Source organism: Aulonocara sp. 'chitande type north' Nkhata Bay, linkage group LG9, assembly GCF_057382095.1.
Source record: "Aulonocara sp. 'chitande type north' Nkhata Bay isolate Kocher_YH1m ecotype deep benthic linkage group LG9, A_spYH_male_GT1.1, whole genome shotgun sequence".
Classification (NCBI taxonomy): domain Eukaryota; kingdom Metazoa; phylum Chordata; class Actinopteri; order Cichliformes; family Cichlidae; genus Aulonocara; species Aulonocara sp. 'chitande type north' Nkhata Bay.
Genome location: NC_141352.1, coordinates 18,041,926 through 18,063,581, shown reverse-complemented (window position 1 = coordinate 18,063,581; position 21,656 = coordinate 18,041,926). Strand labels below are relative to the sequence as shown.

Sequence of the window (21,656 nt, the reverse complement as noted above, 5' to 3'; positions counted from 1 at the left end):
AAAAGTGTCTCCATGGCTTCTGCCATCAAATATTCAGACACACTTGTAATTCCTTGTGAGTGAAAAACCCTGTAAAATGGCTGGGAAACAAAACACTTGTGGTAAAACAATGTTCTGAGGACATCCTGTCAGATTCTTCTCTTTTTTACAGATTTCATCACTGAGCCACTGTGGCGTAAATGCTTTAAAACACTTTGACATAACATGCTGTGTCCAGAGACTCTCTGCTTGTGAATAATGAATCTGCAGTATGTTCTGAACAGCTGTCTTCTTGCAAGATGTTTTTTTTCCTCCAAGGTTTTTTGGTCGCATCCTGTCCTCGAGGTTTTGAAACCTGCATAATTTAACCGATTTACCTGCTTCTCGTGATGATGGCCACCGACCAATCGGTGATTCCTAAACTTGCAACAAGTTGCTGCGATTGGACAAGTAACGGAGAGTCGAGAAGTATGCTCAATTCTTGCAACCCCCCCGCTCTTCATATTTAATTCAGAGGTTGTGTATTTCTTTATGATTGCAACATCTGTTTGCTCCCAGTGCCAGCTCGCTCTGTCAGCCACCCTCTGTTCAATAATTCCTGTTCTGACCCCTAAGAGCCCCTGACATCACAGCGCCGGCTGCTGCTCAAACTTCACTGAGAACAGACACAAAGAGACAGGTGCCTACATGCCACCAAATCATCTGCCTCACAAACCTGGTTCTACATAAACACATCAGTGGTCATGTTGCTCTGGAGTAGGACAGATAAATCCAGTACTCTTCTTTCTATCGTTACCAAATGGCTGGTGTTGGACATGGAAAGGGACTTCCTAGGACTAGACAAGTTCAATATTTGCATGAATGTGTCCTTGTGTCAGGAACTGGGAGTGAGAAAATGTGACAACTGCAACTGGCTTAAGCTTTAAGTAATTTATGAATTTTAATTCACCTTTATAGTACAGGCCTGGCAAGTTAATGTTTTAAGATCTAAACTACAACTCCAGCAAGGTTGAATAACACTGAATGTACACATATGAAGAGTTGGCATGCAACTAGTGTGACCAATCTCTGAGCTGTTTTTGCAGGGAATTATGCTCTGAGGCCAAATCATAACTTAGATCCAAAACAATGGATCAAATTGCAGTACTTAGTACAGAGATACTGCATGAAGTGGTCAACAGTGGAGAGCAGCTTACTAAAACAGTGTTGTAGCCTTGAGACACTTCACCAAAACATTAACTCTTGAAAATTGCTTAAATTAAAAGTTCTGTCTTTGAAGCATTCTGTACCTCTGTGTCTTTGACTTGTTGTATAATTATAAACAGAGTTGCTGAAAAGAGCTCAGTCCTTCCTATTTTACAAAAATCCTCTAAAATGAACTAGAAAAAAGACTGAAATAGAAAAGGTGATTCATATTTATGCATATTCATTCATATTTTGAGCTATTTATAATAACTCAATCCTAATCAGTACTCACTGTGCTGCGTGATCTCAGAAAGCACGTGGAAAAGAAAAGGAAAAATCTACACCGTCTCCAAGGTGACATTAGGAAGTTTAAGGTCTTGGGTACAGGCTCGGTTACAATATGGGATGACTTTTCTGCATCTGATTAACAAAAACACGAGTGAGAGAAATGCCACGCAAAAAAAAAACAAAAAAAACCCTCAACACAAATTCAAGTGGGAAACCAAAGCTGGCAGATCTTATCCCAAAGAGCCAATCAACAGGAAAAATATGAACTAGTCATGTTATTGAACTGACTGTTTCAAGATTGTCTTTATACATATGCATGTGATTTAGAATAGCATTTGTTTTTAAATATTTACCTTTTTTCTGATATGACTTTATCAGTTTTGGAATTTTGGCCCACTATTCTTTAGAGTGTTGCTTAAGTCTATTGAGGTTTGCAGGCATTCATTTATGCACAGCTCTCTTGAGGTCCCAACGCAGCATTTCAATCAGGCTGAGGTCTGAACTTGACTGGGTCACTGCAACAACTTTATTCTTTTATTTTTCATGCATTCTCTTGTGGATTGGCTGCTGTTTACTGTTACTTTGGTATACAGAGGAGTTCAAAATATCAAAATGATATTTTTATTTCTAAAGTATAATTGTTGTTGTTGTTGTTATCCATGATTGTTTAAATTTACAGTTTTACTAAAAAAGCTGAAATAAGGCACATTATTTGTTTTATGTCAAATTACAGTTATTTACTTGGACTCCTAATCAGAAAAAAATTGTCTTAGTACTTGAATAATATCATGCTTGATTAATTTGTGACTCCTCAGAGAAGTCCAGTGTGACGGCTCAAATTAGGATAAAAGAAAGAAGAACACCTGTTTATTACTTGCCTAATAAATAGCAATATCATTTTCAGCTTTTACAGATTTCTATAAAATTTGTGTTTTCTTGTTTTTCTGGCAGGTGCTCTAATTTATTTTTTAAGAACTGTATATGAACAAACACACTGGATTTCAAGACTATTTCATAAATTACCAGAGCACCGCAATGGATTGCAGCAGGTTTACACGCATCAGGTCTACTTCCTGTCAACAATTATAACTGATCAAAGTATTTTGTCTGGTTTTCTCAGCGTGATCTTCATTGTCAGAGACACTGAAGGTGGTGGGGTCTATAACAGATGCTACCCACTGACCTTAGAAAACATGGCGGAGGGGCCAGATGTTTGGATGACCTCACAACCTTGGGACCAGCTGATGTGGCAGTGATGGAGATGGGTACTGGCAGAAGAAACTGATCTAGTGGCAACAAAGGTTCCCATTTTTCCCGCTTTTTCTGTTTTGGTCTTTACCCCCGAAAGTGGGCAATCCTGGAAGGCAGGAAAACACAGAGAACAGAGGAAGAGGGATATACAGACACAAAAGAGAAAGAGACATGGAGAGGACTGGTCAGTGGTGCTGACAGTTGTCACAGATGTTGAGTTCAGCACAAAACTCTGCCAGAAGCCATCATGTCAAAGCTAAGTTAGCTGAATGAACAAGAACAACTGCAGGCCCTGCCACTTTAAATCTCGCTCAAAATTCAACAGCTGTTTCTTGAATGAATACAGATGCAAAATAATGATAATAATGTCTACTTAAAGCTCCTACACAGACGTAAACAACCCTTCTTAACCACACCCTGCACGCATGACGTCTCATTAGCTTTGCCCTGTTGCAGCTCTTTTGGTAGATTTAATTTTAGACACAGGGAACATTTTTATGTTTGACACTGAACTGTCAGGAAAATAATAGCTTTTAAATATATATATATATATATATATATATATATACACACACACACATATATGTATACATATATATATATTTGATTTGATATACCTTTATTAGTCCCACAAGGGGAAATTTCATAAGGCTGCCGACCATATATATATATGCTAAATAATTTTTAGTAATTTGTTTATTTCTTTAGATTTTCAAAGCACTAACAACACAACCAAGCAGGGAGTTTTTAAAGCTGTTAAAAACCCGTAAAGCATTTTTGTCATGTGTATCAACAGTGCTGCTTCAACATCATTTCTCCTCAAATCAACGCTTGTGCTTGTCGATTCTGGCATGTGAAATTCTTAACATTTTGACTGGGTGCATCTTGGCTCTGAGCATCTTCACTCAGCTCGGAGAATGTCTTTGTGCCAAGGCCACAGCCTGTGGCGGTTTTCCTAGTGACAGATGAGCATGTCAACATGTTTGTGTGTGCGTGCGTGTGTGTGGTGAAACAATAGGCCTGGTAAGCTGTGAACTGTGCTATCAGGCACAAAACTGCCAAGCTATCCAGTACGCAGTCTACCAGCGCTCTAATCAGATATTTTAAATCTGCATGTAAGTCTGTAAAATGTTACCAAGTGAATAGAGGTGCACCTGAGGGGACACACAAACAAAACTTTTGAAACACTTTTTTATTGGTCTACATCGTTCAGCCTCGAATTATCCTCACCTACAACAGCAAAGAGTGAAAAATAATGACAACAGAGAACTGCGACATGCGAATCTAAATGTGTTCGTCCTGTCTCCAGGCCTGTTGGCAAAGGGCAGCTCAGCTGTAGCAGGCAGACTGTGTGAACAGCAGACTATGAACATCTCTCCACAGGCCATACCAAGGTGTCTAATCCAGGAAACGCTGTGAACACACACCCTGTGGGCTCCCACAGTGCACCATGCAGCCGAGATCCAACCATAGCACTGCAACGAAACCATCCGTCTCACCTAACTAGTGTGTCTAATGTAAAGTTAGAAAAGTCTTCCATTTTTATGACACATAAAAAATATGCTAATAAGGTAAGATCACTCAGTTTGTATTCTTATACAGATCAGCTCAATGACTCATTTATTGAGGGATGAATATTAAATTAGGTGCAAATAAGGATTACATTTAAAGTGTAATATAGCTAGGCAGTTTTAAGATCTTGGACACAACGCTTATTTTTTTGCATGCATTAGATTAAGACTGTTGGAAAATTTTGATATCTTCATGAATGTCCAAAGAAGCATTTTAAAGATGCTTCGTGGATTTGTAAAATGAGTAAAGCTGGTTATTAAATTGTCTTGAATTTTTAGTTGATAAATATGAATAAACCAGTCTAAACTAGTGATATTTAATCAAATGCTGACTTTTTTACTGAACAGAAGGGTGACTTTATTAAAAAAAAAATGTGCAGAGATAAATTTATCAATAATTCGTTTACACATTTCAGCACTTTACCTGAAGAAATATTGCCAGCTCGTCTACGAGTGTGTCTGCTGTCCAGCACCTGTCAAAGCAGCTGAGTGTCACCCACATCACAGGGTGTTGCAAAATGACAGCTCCCAATGTCTGCAAAGATGAAGCCTCGGGAAGGAAAAAAAAAAAAAAAACAGGACAGATCTAAATTTCATACTCCCAAGTATATCAAAGTGACTCCTGTCAGCATTGCATCAAAGCAGAGAAACAGGAACTGTTCATTTTTACAGCTCGGAGTGGGACTGTGGAGGGGCTTTCTTGTAGGGGGGGAAACAGGCTGGGAAGGTGAGCACCGTAAATTATGCTGGGTGACTTACAGGGAAAACGATGACAATGAAAAGCACCTTGTCAAAAATCCCCTTGTTTGGAAGTATGACAGCGGAGTGAAAATGAGGTCCTGACACAGGGTGAAGGGAGACAAAAAAAGTCGGTTTCCACAGATCGAGTTTCTTTATGTTGAAAAGCTGCATCCGTGTGGACTTCATCTGACACTGCAAGTCTGCTGGTGACAGTGCTGCCTGCATGGTGCAACACTGTGGTAACACCTGTGATTTCGTCTTAGATCTTTTCAGGAAATTCTGTTTCATCAGTTGCGTTTTTCTTTCCCTTTTCTTTTTTTTGGGATGTAGCCAATACTGGTAAAACTATCAATCTGACTCAAATATGAAAGTGTGGATTACAATTTACAACAGATTTTTTCATTGTTTTATTCGAAGGGGCCGTTTTTGTGGAGCAGAAAACAAGTGCAGACAAAAAAAAAAGAGATCAGAGCTAAACACAAAATAACATTGACAATTACCATGGGGCAAGCCTTTTTACCTAAGAAAGCTGAATAAACAAGTGAGTGTCTTTGCCTCTATAGGCCTACAGTGCTACAAGATACAGAGATACAACTTGTGCGGAGATGACAAATATTGAGACTTGAGGCTAAAAGAAAACCAAGGCAACCAAAATCTGGTTTTGTCCCAGGGCCAAAGCCTGCACTGCACTGTGGGCCACTTCTGATTTCTGCACTAGCTGGTGTAACGCAACCAGCCATGCATTAGCATTGGCCCTCCAGTTAGAGCGGGCTCTTAGGATCCTGTCACCCGAACTTATCATACACTCTTGTTTTTCATGCACACACGGCAGACACAAAAAACAAACATGGAAGAGCAGCTTGCTAGCTTGCTTTTACTGGACACAGATCTCTTTGAGCTTCCTGTTGTCTTCAGATTATGTTCACATTTTTAGAAACATTTAATCCTGCTCAGACCGCTAAAGCATCTCCAGCAGGGCTGCTCCTCTACACAACATAAAAGCTTGAATCTACCTGAATATAAAGCTGCCCCATCTCCCTCACCACTTAGAGGGGGGGCCTGAGCTAGAATACAAAGTTCAACAACTGTGAAGAAGGAACTATTAAAGAGGACACACAAAGCAGTGACCTTGACTGACAAGTGCTCTTCATTCTGGCCATAAACAGCAGTGGGGCCTGATAAGTGTTCACCGGTGCGGGAAGTAATGACCTATCCGTCAGCAGTGGTTGGGCTGTGTGAGGTAGTATAAATGGAACATACATAATGTACAGCAATAATACCAGCACGCTCACAGCCTAATGTATTATCATTATTCTTGGGGACCAGGGTTTTTTCCCCCCTCCTCTAACCCCGAACAGCGTGCCTCAACAAGGCGGTTAAATGCCTTCCGGCCACGATAATTTTATTCTAATCTTTGTTCCATATTATAATTTTCATGGTCAGAAATACACCAGGAAGCAACAGCACGTTTCTATCAAGGGCTAAACAGAACACAGGTCATAACTGGGGGTTTTATGTGACTGTATAACCACTCGTTCTCAGTGCACCAGTCAATTTACGATAAGAATGGAGAAAGCAGTAAATTTATGTGTGATGGCCCATCTCAAACAACATCGTTATGTGCTGAACTAGCTTCTGATAGCATAGCTGAACCTTCTTAAAAAAGGTTATTGGAAATTCCAATATTTCCAACATTAAGGTACATTATCAAATTTTACTACAAAGTTAAAATAAGTTTGGGGGGAAAAAACAAAACACCTGGCGTCTATGTAAAAGCTTCAACCTAATACAAATAATTCAAGTTAAAGGCCATTACTGAGCACAGAAACTCCATCAACATCCTGTAGTACATACAGCTCATCATACTCAAATGTAATTATAGACAGACACCAGCGTGAGGAGGTACACTGCTGACAGAGTCACCACTGGACAGAACAGAGTCACTTCCTTCTCAGCTGATTATGCAAGTCTGCATTTACTGCAGACGAACGTGCACAGTATCAAACATTACACATCTTCAGCAGACAGATAGGAGCTGAAAAGTTAGACTGAATGTAAAAAACAAAAAACAAAACAATGAGTGATTTCTTAGCCTGCAGGGAAAAGTGAATATAAGACTACAGCCAGTTAGCTTAAACTAGCTTAAAAAATCCACTGCGTTGTGAAATTTTGATGATTTTGATACACATCATTCTTGACATTGTTGGATCATCTCATGCTTACTATCCCAGAAAGACTTTTTTTTTACATATAAAATAAAGTTACTATCGCAAACAGTCAGAAGCAACTCCTGGCAATCTTAGTTAGCACTCAGAATTAGATGCATCTGATCCTTTTAATCTAAAATGTATTTGAGAGAAGATTTTTTGAATTATTTTATGCCAGTTATGTGCTGCAAGCCAGCAGGGAGCCAGATGATCAGTTCAACAACACCTGTGGTACTCAAGCTTTATGACAATAAAGCTTGAGTATTTATACTGCATAGTGCCAAATCACAACAACAGGCGCCTCAAAGCACTTTATGTTATTATATTATTATTTAAGATAAAGACTCTACAAAAATACAGAGAAAACATCAACAATCAGACTATCCACTGTTATCAAAAATCTGGCAAAAGCGGGAGGGAAAAACTCTCTTTTAACAGGAAGAAATTTCCAACAGAATCAGGCTCACGAAGAGGCAGCCATCTGCCGTGACCAGTTAGAGTTGAGGGAAGGGAGAGAGGACAAAAGCTACGCTGTGGAAGAGAGTCAGAAATTCATAATTATAAATGACTTAGTGCACAGTGGTGCATAAACTGATAGAGTCAAAAGATGTGTGTGAAGGAAGAAACACTTCCCAGTGCATCATGGGAAGCCCCCAGAAGTCCAAAACTATTCAGCGTAACTAAGGAAGGACTCAGGTTTGTTCTCGACATTGTAGGGCACCAACAGACTGTACATAAAAAATGGACAGCTTCAGGTCTGAAACATGAAGAAATGTTTTGTTTTAAGCCTCATTAGCCAAAAGCATCCCACTTAGCAACACAATGAAGAACGTATGAACCTTGATAACCAAGATAGCTACCTCTAGAATTAGCAGACCAACCCTTTAAATATGGTCACACCTAGTTTCAAAAGATTAAGATGCGACAACCAAAATTTATAACTTGAGGTAGTTATGTTAAATTCCTCATACGTTCATTACATGGTGGCTGCTTCCATCTTTGATATACAGTCTAAGGACCACGTTTCAGTTTCTTATTTCCTAAAAAGGCAGAAAATTGTTGTATCACTCAAAGCTGCTGTAGTGAATATATAACATTTTTAAGAGACTATGACAAAAGTTTGTCTGATTAATAGCTTCAGATAAGTATAATCAACTTCAAGGAGTGGAGCATTAGCATTAATCTATTCATCGTGAGTCAAATGAGTCAACAGTAAAGTATTTTGTTTCTTTCACGGCAGAATATTGAACAAAACTTATCACATCCCAAAATATACCTAGTGATAGCTCATTCTGTCTAGTTGCTGTACTAGTTGTGCTGAGAGTAATAATGTAACGCCATTAATTAGCAGGCATTTCTGAGGCCTCCCACACACATATCGCATCAAAGTCACAGCCAGTGTCCTTATCCAAAACTCATTTCTACTCCACAAAAACACGGATATGCAGTGCTACTACGCAACGTAACATTCCCGTAATGCTGCATATCACAGAAATCAATTCCCAGATACATTTTCGAAAATACAGAAAGGGCAGTAGTTAAAATGTTGACTGTAAAAAAAAGTAGCTGTAATGGTTTTAGCAATGAGAATATTCTTGTCACATTTAAGCATTACAAATCTTGCGTGCATTCCCGTCTCATCTCTCCCAGGTATCCCTACAGAGCAGAGAAAAATGAAGGATGCCTCTAAAGCTTGGAGACAGTAATCTCCCCAGTGGAGGTCAAATCTAACATGGCAGGTTAGTGTCTGTGGAGATTGACAGCCTCGAGAAATACTGCTGCCAGGCACCCACAATGCACAGTGACAGTGAACACCTCCCAGGAAAAAGGCTGGTTACCAAGCCTTATAGAGCGACTGTCAGAGGGCGCCTGTTGTCAGAGCTGCTGCCAACTCTGCACTGACAGACTCTGTCAACCTATCTCTATCATATCGAAGCCATCTCAATCATGCGAACACCAAGCTGATCTAACCTGAACACATCTTTATCAGAAGCGTTCGCAGGCAACATTTATTCTTCCTGCATTTAAACCGTTTTCATCCAACAGGAATTTATCCACAGTTGAACAATTGAACATTTGCAGTTTCCAGTTTCTCAAATTGTAGAATTTGCTAATCTTTCTCTGTCAAAATGCAAATTAAGCAACATATCATCAAAATAAACTAGATTTTTTTCATTTTGTACATTAATTCTGCAGTTAATTGAAAAAAGACAACATAATCATTTTGCTCCATGTAAACATGTATATGGAATATAAGTGCCATAATATATGTTGTTTACTGATACTCTGTAGAGAAATGCTGTACAGCAGACCACTAATTGCATGAAATATGTTATCTTACAGGCTTGTGCTGTCTGCGTTTCATAAACAAAGGCTGACAGATCATGCCCTAAACCAGTGACCCTGCTGTGAGCATATGCACTAATGCAAGGTCACACTGGAGACTGGCCACATGAGGAGAAAACAGCCATCTAATTTGCTTTGTGAGCCCAGCAGACAAACTCCTGATGTAGTCATCACAGGCTGCTATAACATGTCAGTGTGTTAAATGGGAACCTTTTTCATTAGGAGCCCTAATAAGTGTCCCATGTATGAAACAGAGATTCCTTTCTCTTTTATGTCTGAGGCAGAAAAAAAATGACAAGGAGAATTTCGCTGCCAAAAACATGTTATACTCTCGGCGTCGAGGAGGCTTTGTTGGCTCTCACAGTGCTCAGCTGTGTACAAAAGCATAGCAGCTGATTTTCATAATGACAGGTGGCCATCTTTAAAATAATAATACCAGCCACAAACAACCGTGGTTGGCCTATTTAGCAATTGATAAAAGAACATCGCAACAGCTTCTGGTCCCCTTGGGGTCTAAATACTGATATAAAATCTATATAAATGAGTGAAGGTTGAGGAACCATGACTTTTAAATAGAAGCAATATTTTAGATATTATACATAAAGATACATGTTTTTGCAATATATTTCTGCAGAACAGCTGTTACAGATAAGGAAGTGTCACTGGTTTGATAAACATGGGTGGAGGTTGAGTGTTGATGGCAGCATGCTATAAAGGAGGGGGTGATGGTGGTTGAGAGAGAGGGGGTGGGTTATTGAATCCAGAAAAGACAGGCAGACGTACAGACAAACAGACCTATAGCCTGACGCCGTTCCCCCTCATCCTCTGCTTGCCCTTTGTCATGCACCCTCCTCACCTCCAGAGCTGTCACTGGCTTGTCAGAACCAATCACAGGATGCCATGCTGTCTGCCAGCCATGTACCAGTTTGGACAGGATGACATCAAATTTCTGGTGCTACGTGTCAAGGACCATATGAAAACAGATGTCCTCATTACTGGGTTGCCCCGTGCTTTAGACTACTTATTCAACTTTTCACAGATCAGGGGATTAAGGAACATCACAAGGTTTTTTAACTCTAATCTTATTATTCGTTCAAGTTAATGTTAAAATATTGGAAAAAAAACAATTAAATAGCGTTTGCCATAAATAATATTGTCTTTTACGTTGATGGCGTAAGACTAAGGAGAGAAAAACAGCAAACTAAAATCCAGTCAAAGCCCGCTCACACTGTGATAAAACGGTTACATGTCCAAGCCCAGTGTTATGCATATATGAGGCCCTCTGAGATCCAGCATGACAAAAGTAACTTTATTGAATAGGACAGATCGCTGCTTGTCTGACTGACTTAATCTGTTTGATTGAGCAACGGGATGCCTTCGGCTTCACAAGTCCTTCAAAGGCCGCAGATTCTGCAAGTGTGAAAAAAGAGGGAGGAGAAAAAAAAGAAAAAATATCCCCCTACAACCCTTCTTCTGCAACAGACATGCACACATACACACAGCAGTGCAGCTTTTGGAGGGCTTATTTATGAGCTTTAAACATCTTATTCATTGCCCTACCACCCAAGCCTTTTTCAGATCATCAGCCTCTGACAAAGACTGCAAGCTTGGAAAATCTGTCATCTGTCAGCGTCATTGATTAGGAGCAGAACTCTGGGCGGATGATGAGGCTTCACTGCAGCCAGCCGTTGAGGAGTAATAAAGGGCAGAGTTGAAAAGTATCTCCCCCCCCACAATAATACTGCCGCTGCAATTTTCCTCTAGAATCAATAGCGTGCCACATTACAGAGCCATACATTCATTTCCTCATGCTTCACGATCTTATTATGGGAATCCAACTTTCCACTCCGCCCCCTTTTTTCACCCAGCCGTCCACACACAAAGCAGAACTCAGCTATCATTGTGCTTGATCTGAATTTTATTTAGAGCTCCATATGCTTCTCCAGCCTCCTCTCAAAGCCCGGTGTTGATGCTTGGCCTCTCTTGGCCCGTTAACCATTAAAAGAGGGGCCACTCTGTCACTGCACTGCTTATTGTGAGCCTAGGAGGTTAAGAGACAAAAGTGTGAGATCATGAATGAGTGGCTGGCAGTCTATTGGAGGTTGCCGCAGATCTGAAATGAGAAACTGCACCTGATGCATGCATTTTGAAAGAGAACCGGGGATTATTTTGTCTCCCCGAGTGCCCCATTAAACACAACGACTGGCACGCCTATCAACACCTCGGCAAAGGAGAGGCTCGTCGGTGTGGCGCCGTGGACTTATGGGATTTGCTTATTGTTTCTCTGCTGCTGTCTGAACTAAATGCAGCTAAATACCTACTGAGATCTCCTGGCTGCTATGAGCATCCAGACTAACATTCAGCTAAACACGAGACAACAGAGGAGCTGGATGAAACCCCAGAGATACTCTACACCTCACGGCGGGGACAAAGCACCAGAATTGTCCTTCTGCTGTTTCAGGTCCTGCTCTGCACACACATTTCTCTACACTTTCTCCCCTCAAAATACCCAAAGCCGTGTCTCTCAGTCTCTAGGTCCCCCCTTAGTGACAATTTGTCCACATCAGAGAACCATCATCTCTAACAAGATCTGACTCGTGACACACAGATGGGGAGGGGCTGGACACGGGCAGTGCTAGCGCTGGGTGCCTGCCTGCCTGCCCTGGGGCTACAGAAAAACGCCATGCTCAGACTGCCGTGTGAGAAAACACAACTGCTTTCTGCTAAACTCTGCTTTTCCACCATAAGCTCTACCAGCCCACAGCCGGCATCGCTGGGCCATTACAAATGAATGAGATGCAATAAAATGTCAAGAAAAAACAACAAAAAGGGAATGCTACTCTTTATATTATTAAACACAAGAAACTGAAATGTAATATACAGCCTAAAAGTGCAGAAAACTATTTTTAATCATGACATTTGTCACACTAAGACCTTTAAAGTTATTCATAGCTGTTAACAAGCTTAGCGAGTGCTACAAAGAACAACAGACTGCATTATAACACAAGGAACTTCATTACTGCAAGAAGAGAAAAGATTTTCAAAGCATCCAAACACAATAAGCCTGTGACCAAGCAGTAAGTCATGTGAAATAAGCTTTGTATTGTGACAGAAAGAACAGACCCTATCAGGCCCTCATTTATTCATCTGTCAACCCACACACGGGAAGAGCCGGGAAAAATTTTTCTTTGGTGCCTTAAGGCAACTGTCATTAACTCTGCCATCAACATCATCCAGAAGTTTCACGAGTGTGCTAGAATATCATAAATAATGTCAACTTCCATCTCTAAACAAGACCTTTTTAGTAATGGCATTATATTGCCTGCATATGTTGGTTTAATGTCGGGTTACACAAAGACCCTCAGATATGAACTTTCCATTATTCTGACGACATTTAAATGCTTCGACTTCATGTTTGAATGAGCGCATGAGGTCGGATCTCGTTAGATCATGTCTAACATGTCTTTCACAAAGAAGTCCAAACTTCATGCAGGCATACACAAAATTACAACACAGAGACTTGGGCCATTGCTACCTACAGCGGGCGTCACCGTGGGCTGTCGTCTGTGCATTTGTCTCTTGAATTTTACGAGTCACTCAGGTCAATAAAGAGCAAGACTGTATGGAGAATGCACTAAACAGCTATAAGGAACATTATCGTTCAAAGTGAGCGATGTATGAATGCCAGATTGATGAACACAACAACGGTGTACATCTCACACACACACACACACACACACAGACACACACTGAACTTATTTTTACACCCCCACACGTGTGGACTCGCAGCCTCTCTGTTCCGGTCAAGTGCTTCAGCCAGGACAACAACGTATGCAATTAGGTCATGCTGGTCAGTGTCACCCACACGGGGGACAACAGTCATTATGAATTTCAAATAAAAGTTAAATCGTACCAGGAAAGAGGACAGGAAATTGTCCAGAGGAATACTAAGTAACAAAACAGAAAAATAAATTGCAGAATACACATTTTACATGATATGAATAAAATTTTAATTTGATGGGCTTAGCCGGTACCAATCTTTTTCGTATCAGCGTAAAAAATCATAACAACCTAACAACAAGCCTTCCTTTCTGTTTCTTATCTTTCTATTTGATTTCTCAGTAAGATCATCACTGCATCATCACTCTGGAAACCTACATATTAAATATAAATGCAGAGCAATAAAATCAGTGTTATTAAAAACCCAAAATAAGCAGAAATATCTAGTTTTGAATGAATCTGCTTTTGCTCCAAACGCATGAAATTGTTGCATTTTTTTGTTTTTACCAAAATGTATTCATGTAGTCCCAGCCAATCTTCTTAGTCCAAGCCAAGTAACGAACAATGATCTCTTTATTTCTGTGTTTCACTATGATTGCAAAGTGGGAGAAGCGGCAGGTTTAGGACAGCCGCAAACAATAAGACCGACCACAGAATCACAGGAGTTATGTTATGGCTGTTTCAACTGTTTTTTTTAGAGAATTCATGATTATATCCACATTTGGTATGTCAAAAAAGCACAGTGCAAGTGCAACCAGAAAAGTTGTGGCGTATAACATGTGTGTAAAACAGTTGATGGGAACAGCAGGGTAATAAGAAATATTAGCTAAGTTAACAGTTATAGGTCTTTTGGCCTGGCACTGGTCAACTTGTGCACAGCGTGCTTACAAGCTTGCAATACCCTGGCAGAAACCTTGAGCATCCATGAGCCTCAAATTAACAGGAATTTTCCTTCTGCACTCCTGGCTGCCAACCATGGACTCCCACCAACACCAGCAACACCTTTTTCATGCAAGTAAAATGGAAATTAAAGACAAAATTGTGTTGCTTTTAATTACCAACATACATTTGAAACTCTTAGAGTTAAGCAGCTCACTCAAGCAGTGCACAAAACTAAAACAAATCAACATTTTGATGCTCCTAATAATGTTTCCCGTCTTTACTACCATGCGATATTTTCATGCTTCCACTCTCCTGCAGTACCCCCCAACCCTGCTGGCTGCTCTCACATTCTCACCTCACTCTCCTGGCCCTCTGGCCCTAATCCCTGGCTCTGGCTCTTGACAACCTCACCCACTGAGCTACAGATTGGCCGGCACACAATGCCCCAGATCCTCATTCACCAACACAATGCACTCACCGGCCATACACCTTCCCTTCTCTTTAACTCTCTGACCACATCCCTTCTGTCCAATCCCTCATTTTTCTTTCCCCTTCATTCATTCTCTTCGTTCATTTAATTTCCTCAAGCTCTCTCCAAGTCTGTCTCTCTTGCTCCGACTCTGTCTTTCTGCCAACTTGGTGGCGACTGGTGGGGCAAAACACGGAAACCGTCTCCCGCCTGGTTTCATTGCAGGGCATCGTGAGCAGGACGAGCCAGACCTCACAAAGCCATTGCAGAGTGAAACAAAGGTTGTGTGCTCCATCATTCAAACCGGGGCCACTCCGACAGCTGCCTCCGCCACGCTCACACTGACAAACGGCCAGAAAAACAGATGGTTTGTGCATTCATGACCAGTTTAGTGGAAGCCCAGGAGTCACCCCCATTCAAGGGGAGGGTTTTTGTCAGCTATTCCGTGATGAAGCTTTTCAGTCTGGTAGAAAATTAGAAATGCATTTTAAAATTGTCCCTTAATTATTGAGGTCATCCCGGCCCCATGGAGGAGAGAGGAAAGAGCTGAGGCTCTGGCTTTGTGACACATGACTGATCTGAAAAGATGGGCTGCCTCATTTCACTTTTTGAATCCTGCCAACACATTAACATACATTTGTCAGTTGCTTCTGAAGAGCAGATGCATTGAATGCTAGAAGCTAGCTATCCTCCGAGGAGAGAAAAGTTCATCATCTCAACATCTGATCAATACTGACACTGAAATCGTTCCCCCCACTGAAAATTAGCTTAATAAAGAATACTCCCCCTCGTTAGGTCAATTAGGTACTTTTTTCATACCTGCAATGCATTCATGCTTTCTTGTGAGGGACCCGTGCTGTTCCCTTATCGGGACTTTCTCATCTTCTGTCAGTCACAACGACACATGCAAGCACATCTGCATAGCGTTGATAGCTGAAGAGTGTGACCAAGCTCTGAGTCTTACACCACCTCCTCACTTTTAAACTCATTTAGATTAAAAATGGCCCAAGAAAAGAGAGAAGTAGACCCTTACCTTTCAGCCCAGCTTAGTCCTGGGTAAGCTTTGTCTGTTCTAAAAGCCTTTATTTAAAGTATACAATATGGAGTTCATATGAATTTCAACCCTTAAAGAATGAAATTCAAACAGGCAAGGATAGCATGTGTAATATTTGACATTTCACAACTTTAGACAATACATAAACAAGTATATGAGACTGAGACAACCACAATAATGGTGTATGTCATGTCATTAAAGAGAGCTTAACAATTGCTTTAAAGCACTGAGGCGTGAACCATAGTGGGGCTTCTGAGCATCATCATCAAGCTGTTGGCAAGACACCCCAAAAAAGTCATTTCCAATTGCGAGAGAAAGCATTCACCATGTTGAACTATATCATACACAACACTGTTTACACAAATTAGCTGAAGTGCCAGCCAAAGTGACACTGACTAAACTTACTTTGTTTGGTCCTCCGTATAAAATTAGTTTCACGTCTCCCAGTGCCTAACAACGCAGGGAGAACGGCTGAGCAGATATGAATTAAAGATAATGCCAAGCCACAGCACGTCTGTCTCTGCCTCGAAACCATCTGGACGTTCAATATTACATCCTCGTCTACACTTTTCACACTGATCAGGATCACAGTTCTTTGACGTGTCCCCGTGATGCCCATTCGTGGTTGCTGACTGAACACATTTGTCGAGGTATCACTCTCGTTCTTGAGGTAGTCATGCGACGGCCTTTACAGAAGTTGTCTGTTTGAGAAGTCACAGCTGGAGCAGAGATGAGAGCCGCTAACCTACAAAAACATCATGTTAAAGTAATTTCATTAGATGTAAAATTTGCTATATTTTAAGAAATAGACACGCTAAAATATTAGCTTTGTTTTATGAAGTGATAAAATGGTTAAAATTTTGGTGTCAAAGAAAAGTGACCGGAGAACTGGAAGCATAACTTAACCGCTTTGTGATCTAACATGTTGTGATCCTATTAATAATCATGCAGGCTCAGCATCATTGCACTGGACTGGTAGAGGCAAATTAACATAATCATTGTCTTCATTAGCATAATTTCTGTGCTAGTTTGTCTGTGTTACTTACTGTAACGTATAGCACAATAGAGACACCCAGCAGAATGCTACAAGCTGCAGATAACAGCAAACCACAGACTCTCACTGAGCTGTGAGAGAGCCACACACTATGATACAAACACAGATACACCTTTGCATAAACACAGTTACACACACTTCAAACACATGAAGCCGATTGCACCCTGACAGCTTTGTTTGCACTTAAGCACTGCCCTCCTCTGACTGTCCAAGGAAGTGCATACAGTCCATACAGCTACTCATCAGCGCTGCTCCGAGTCATTACACTCTTTAAAGCAAAGATGATTTCAAGATTAATTTTATTGCTGGTAAAGAGCCTGCAGAAGGTGGATGAGCGGAGTCCTCCCCACCCCATTCTCATCCCCCCATCACCACCACATCCAGTGCCATTTGTTGTTGGACTGCACCCCTTTGGCACCAGACAGGAATCACTTCCTCAGAACATGATGTGGGAGGTGTTCAAAGATAGACGCTGACAGAAATCTGCTGCCGTTGCCAAAAGCGCTGGCATTTCCACGACACAAGCAGTGACTCTCAGACGGATGTGATCCGATCAAATAGACGTGATAAAAACGTGTGAATTTGGACAAAAAATAGCAATCAGATTGAATAAATACAAGCTAGAGGTGGGCATAAACAACCTGAAAAATAACTCACAGTATGTTGCTATGCTGCAAACAAAAAAAAGTATCTTTCAACAGGAAAAATATATCTTATTTGCCAGCGTAGCCCTTTGGTTAGATTCTGACTGGTGGTGTTGTTATTTTAAGCTCAACCAGCTGGTAACTTGATGATACTCAAAGTTGTTTAGTGGCCAAAAACTGATACATTTTCCATCTTTTTTTCCAAGCCTGTACAAACTGCTCTTCAGCATTTAAGCAGAAAGTAATTAAACTCCCAGTAGACTCTAATCAGCATTCATGAGTGGCATCGGCTCTAAGTATGATATACAGTACAGCCCCTGTCAAGGTGATTTCTCACCTCTCACCATTTCCTCCAACAGCTCTCACCATGGCCATCACACACACACACACACACACACACAGCTGTTGTGTGCTTGTCCCTCCCAAATTAATACCCACAAGTGAAACCGTGACCTGCAGAAGGCAGCCCCGACCCGCCGTCCCGGAGCGACTCAGTGGATCCACCCCCTGAGCACGTGGCTCTGTCTGTCTTCCCCTACTCTCCCACCCACCCCCAAAGACTGAGCAAGGACAAGAGCTTGCAAGAGATGAATAAGGTAATCGCTGGCACGGTACTATAAAGCGTAGGCGTGCGTGATAAAAGATCGCTGATTTGTTTGTTAAGCAAATTAAAAACAACTGAAGTTCTTTAATTTTTTCTGATTATTTCTTTACTCCATACTTCTCCTCACAAAAGGAGCAGTTGTGGAAGTCCTGAAGGATTGCACCCTGGCTAGACCACAGAAAATAAAAGAGACTCAAGGCTTCAGAGACAATAATGGACCTTGTCTGTACAGTCACCAAATGGCTACTGCTTGGTTAGCTGCAAGCTCCATTTTGGGACCTTTGGTTCCCACATTTAATTAAAAATCCATTATCACCTCTTAGCATAGCGAGCAGCACTTCAGCCTATACTATACAGATCTGCACTCCTAATTGGCCTTAAATGGCTAAATTTATTTTCATGCAACCGGACTTCAAGTTTTCTTAAAGGGGAAGTCAAACTATTGCAAGTAGCTTGGACTCGTTTTTAAAAAATAACCCCCCTTGGCAAAAGTGCACCAGTGTTACAACAAATGATTCTCAGGTATTAGAGTGTAGACACACACCGCAACAGACCTTGTGGCAGACCTTGCAGGCAAACTGTTTTTAGGTGATGCATTAATATTCAGAAGGTGATGTTGCCAAAGCACCTTGAGCAGATGCACACTGGCACACACTGATGGTCTGAGTGAGCAGCTGAAGAGGGAACAATGCAAAAGGAAAAGGATAGATAATTCAAAAATAAAACAAAAGGAAAAAAATCCAATTAAAACAAAAGACTGAGTAAAGAAACCAAAATGACGAATTGGGATAAAGCAAAAAAATAAAATAAAAAGAAGAGGAAAATGAGCTCTCCTTCATATTCCAGCACCGCTCTCCTTCATTGTTACCTCGACGATTGCGGCCAGGCCCCAGCTCCCCTGGCAGAACCTAAGTGGCTTGCTGGCATATGGTGTAACCTCCATTTGAGTGCTAAAAGCTGGATATTGTTTTTGTGGAGCAGATGTTGGCGGGCATGGCAAAAGGCACAGCTGACTGGGCTACGCAGCTGGAAACAGTGTATGTGACCCACATACAGGGGGAGCAGTAGTCAACTGAGAGCCACAACCTTAATGGAGAATAGCGAGACATAATATGAAGTTTGTCCCTCTGTTGTCTTTACAAGCATGAAGTTGAAAATAAAGCCAGTTTAGCTGTTTTTAGCTTGTATTCTATTGCTTTTTCTGCTGTTAATTACTCCCTGATAGCATGAATACTATCCAAGCAACTTGATGACTGCTGCACTCTAATTGTAGCTGTAGTGGTAACCTAGAGATGAAAGGATCTGATTTTAATCTAATGCCTCAATCGTGACGTTACAGTAGATGCCTGAAATGTGTCAGGAAGAAGCCTCGATCAGGTCAAAATCAGACTCACAGATTGATGAGAGTTTGTTTCTATGACCGCTTTAATTTGGGGAGTTTTATTCAGGCTAATCACAGCAGGATGGAAAACAACCTCAGCTCTCTGTGCCTCCAAATAATACAGAAACCACCATGTTTTAAATTGGAATTAAATGAGCTTTCATGCCTAGATTTGAGCTAATGAAAACGAAACGAGGACACTTAAGAGTCCTGACCAATTTCTCAAACCCAGAAGTGTCCTGGTGCCAAAAGTGGACAAATGAAGATTATGCTGAGATTATAATAAGGATGCCAAAGCCATTATCCAGTCTACTTTGACAAATGCTGTGCCTTTCTGTGAGCAGATGGGACCTAGAGTTTGGGTGGGGAAACAGGCAGAGTATCCTTCACCCAGTTGGCTAGAAAAGACTAGGATAAACGGCAAGCCGGGACACCGTCAAGAATCCCCAACATTACATGTAATTTTGTGTCTGAGTGCTTAAGTTCTGTTAATTTCGCTCCGTTTGATGAAAACTGACCTGCTAATGCAACAATCAACACTGTAATAGCACGCAGTTATTTATTTTGAGTCATTCTGCATCATTTCATGTCTGTTTATTATCAATGTAATATTAAAAAAAGGATTTTATGATGTTTGCAGGGCCTCAGCGATCCCCCGCTGATGTCCGCCAACGCAAGCCCAAAGCCGCAGACTGAACAGAGCGTTTTGGTTTCACCCTTTTAATTACGAGTGTGTTAAATGCTGTAAAGGCAAAACAAACTGACCAGAGGCTGCAACAAAGCCTGTTTTCCCTGGTGAAAAGGATTAGAATGGCCTGTCACTCATCAGGGTCACGCAGTGCAGGGGCACTACTTAAAAAGTCATTTAGAGAATTAAGATGCCCCCAATCGGGCGAAAACACCACGCTAAATAAAACAGCAAATAAGTGCCCAGCACAGCCTTGAGGCGTCCGCTGTTGCCACTGTTGACCTGTCTCCTGCAAACTATTTTGTTTTGAAGGTCTAAATCTGCTCTGGCCTGTTTAATCTCTCATGGAGGTCTCATTAATTAAGAGGTTTCTGACGGCACACTGATTCCCTCAGAGGGAAAAGCAAAATATGGCCACACCTTTATGCGCTCTAATGAGAACCGTGATTCCCTTTGGCTGGGTTTAGCTACATTTGTTCAGGAGCTCCTACAAACAATAGAAAAAGTGCCTATCTCAGTATTTACAATGCAGGTGTCCTCTTTGAAGCTTGCCCCTGACCAAAGGACCTAGGAATGAAAAATCACCTGCAGCAATACGGGATGACAGAGAACAGATGAAAACATACTTTTCACAACGCGATCTGTAATAATTACCACACAATTACCTCTGATTACTGCTGTATTTTCTGCCTGCTGCATATATTATTGTTTTGCTACCTGGAGGGCACAATGCTAAAAAAGCTAGCAAGGAGTCGCACAAATTAATCCACAATTAATTTGTTTTTGAGAAATCCCTTAACCCTCCATCGGCCAAGTTTCCCACAGACCTGATGGACTTACTCTGTAATTTTGACTGTAAAAGGAAAACATGTAATTCTCATCTTTCAGGAACCATTTGATTTTTTTTCCTCCAGCCCAAAACTGGTTGAGGAACAAAGTAATGTGAAGCACACATGGTAAAATCTATCCAGAGCCAATTCTTTCTGTCTGTGTACACATAGCAATACCTTACAAATACCTTGTGCTGCTGTGACACACTGAAAATGCCCGTAAAGGTCGCCTTCTTTCCCAAACTGTTTGAATTTGGCCTCTAGCACAAACGGCAGTGGAGTAACAGCCATTTAAAGAGTGCTTGTAAAATAGGCCCACCAGGTAAATAAAGGGTCACTGATGTACAACTGTCTTGGTTACTAAATGACTTAATATGACTTAATTCGTAATTTATGATATACTGATCAATCAGTAAGAGGAAGCAAGGTTAGACCTGAAAGCTTGGGGTTAGTGTGACTCATGACTTTTTAGATGTAGACACCTTCACAAAGGGTACAGTGAAGCAGCACTCCAGTGATGCAGGTCTGTATCTACCCATTAAGATGGATAATCTGAGCAGGTTACACAGATTATATCCAGATTACTAAACACTGCTCCTGCCGCTGATCGTCTTCACAGCGGCTCGGAGGACACACTTATGGACACTCAGGGCCTCTGGGACTGAAATCATCGGATAGCGAGATATAGAACTGCTCGAGCTG

General features: G+C 41.2%; 1 protein-coding gene across 1 annotated transcript in view; it reads right to left on the bottom strand.

Annotated features, from left to right (window-relative positions):
• LOC147321965 (uncharacterized) overlaps window positions 1-21,656 on the bottom strand; it is a 116,281-nt gene that overhangs the window by 79,278 nt on the left and 15,347 nt on the right. The window contains exons 3-4 of the mRNA XM_086306209.1: window positions 4,699-4,824; window positions 2,636-2,809 (exon numbers count right to left, since the gene is read on the bottom strand). Coding sequence (XP_086162335.1) covers window positions 2,636-2,809; window positions 4,699-4,824 — 300 coding nt within the window. The remainder of the gene's footprint in view (window positions 1-2,635; window positions 2,810-4,698; window positions 4,825-21,656) is intronic.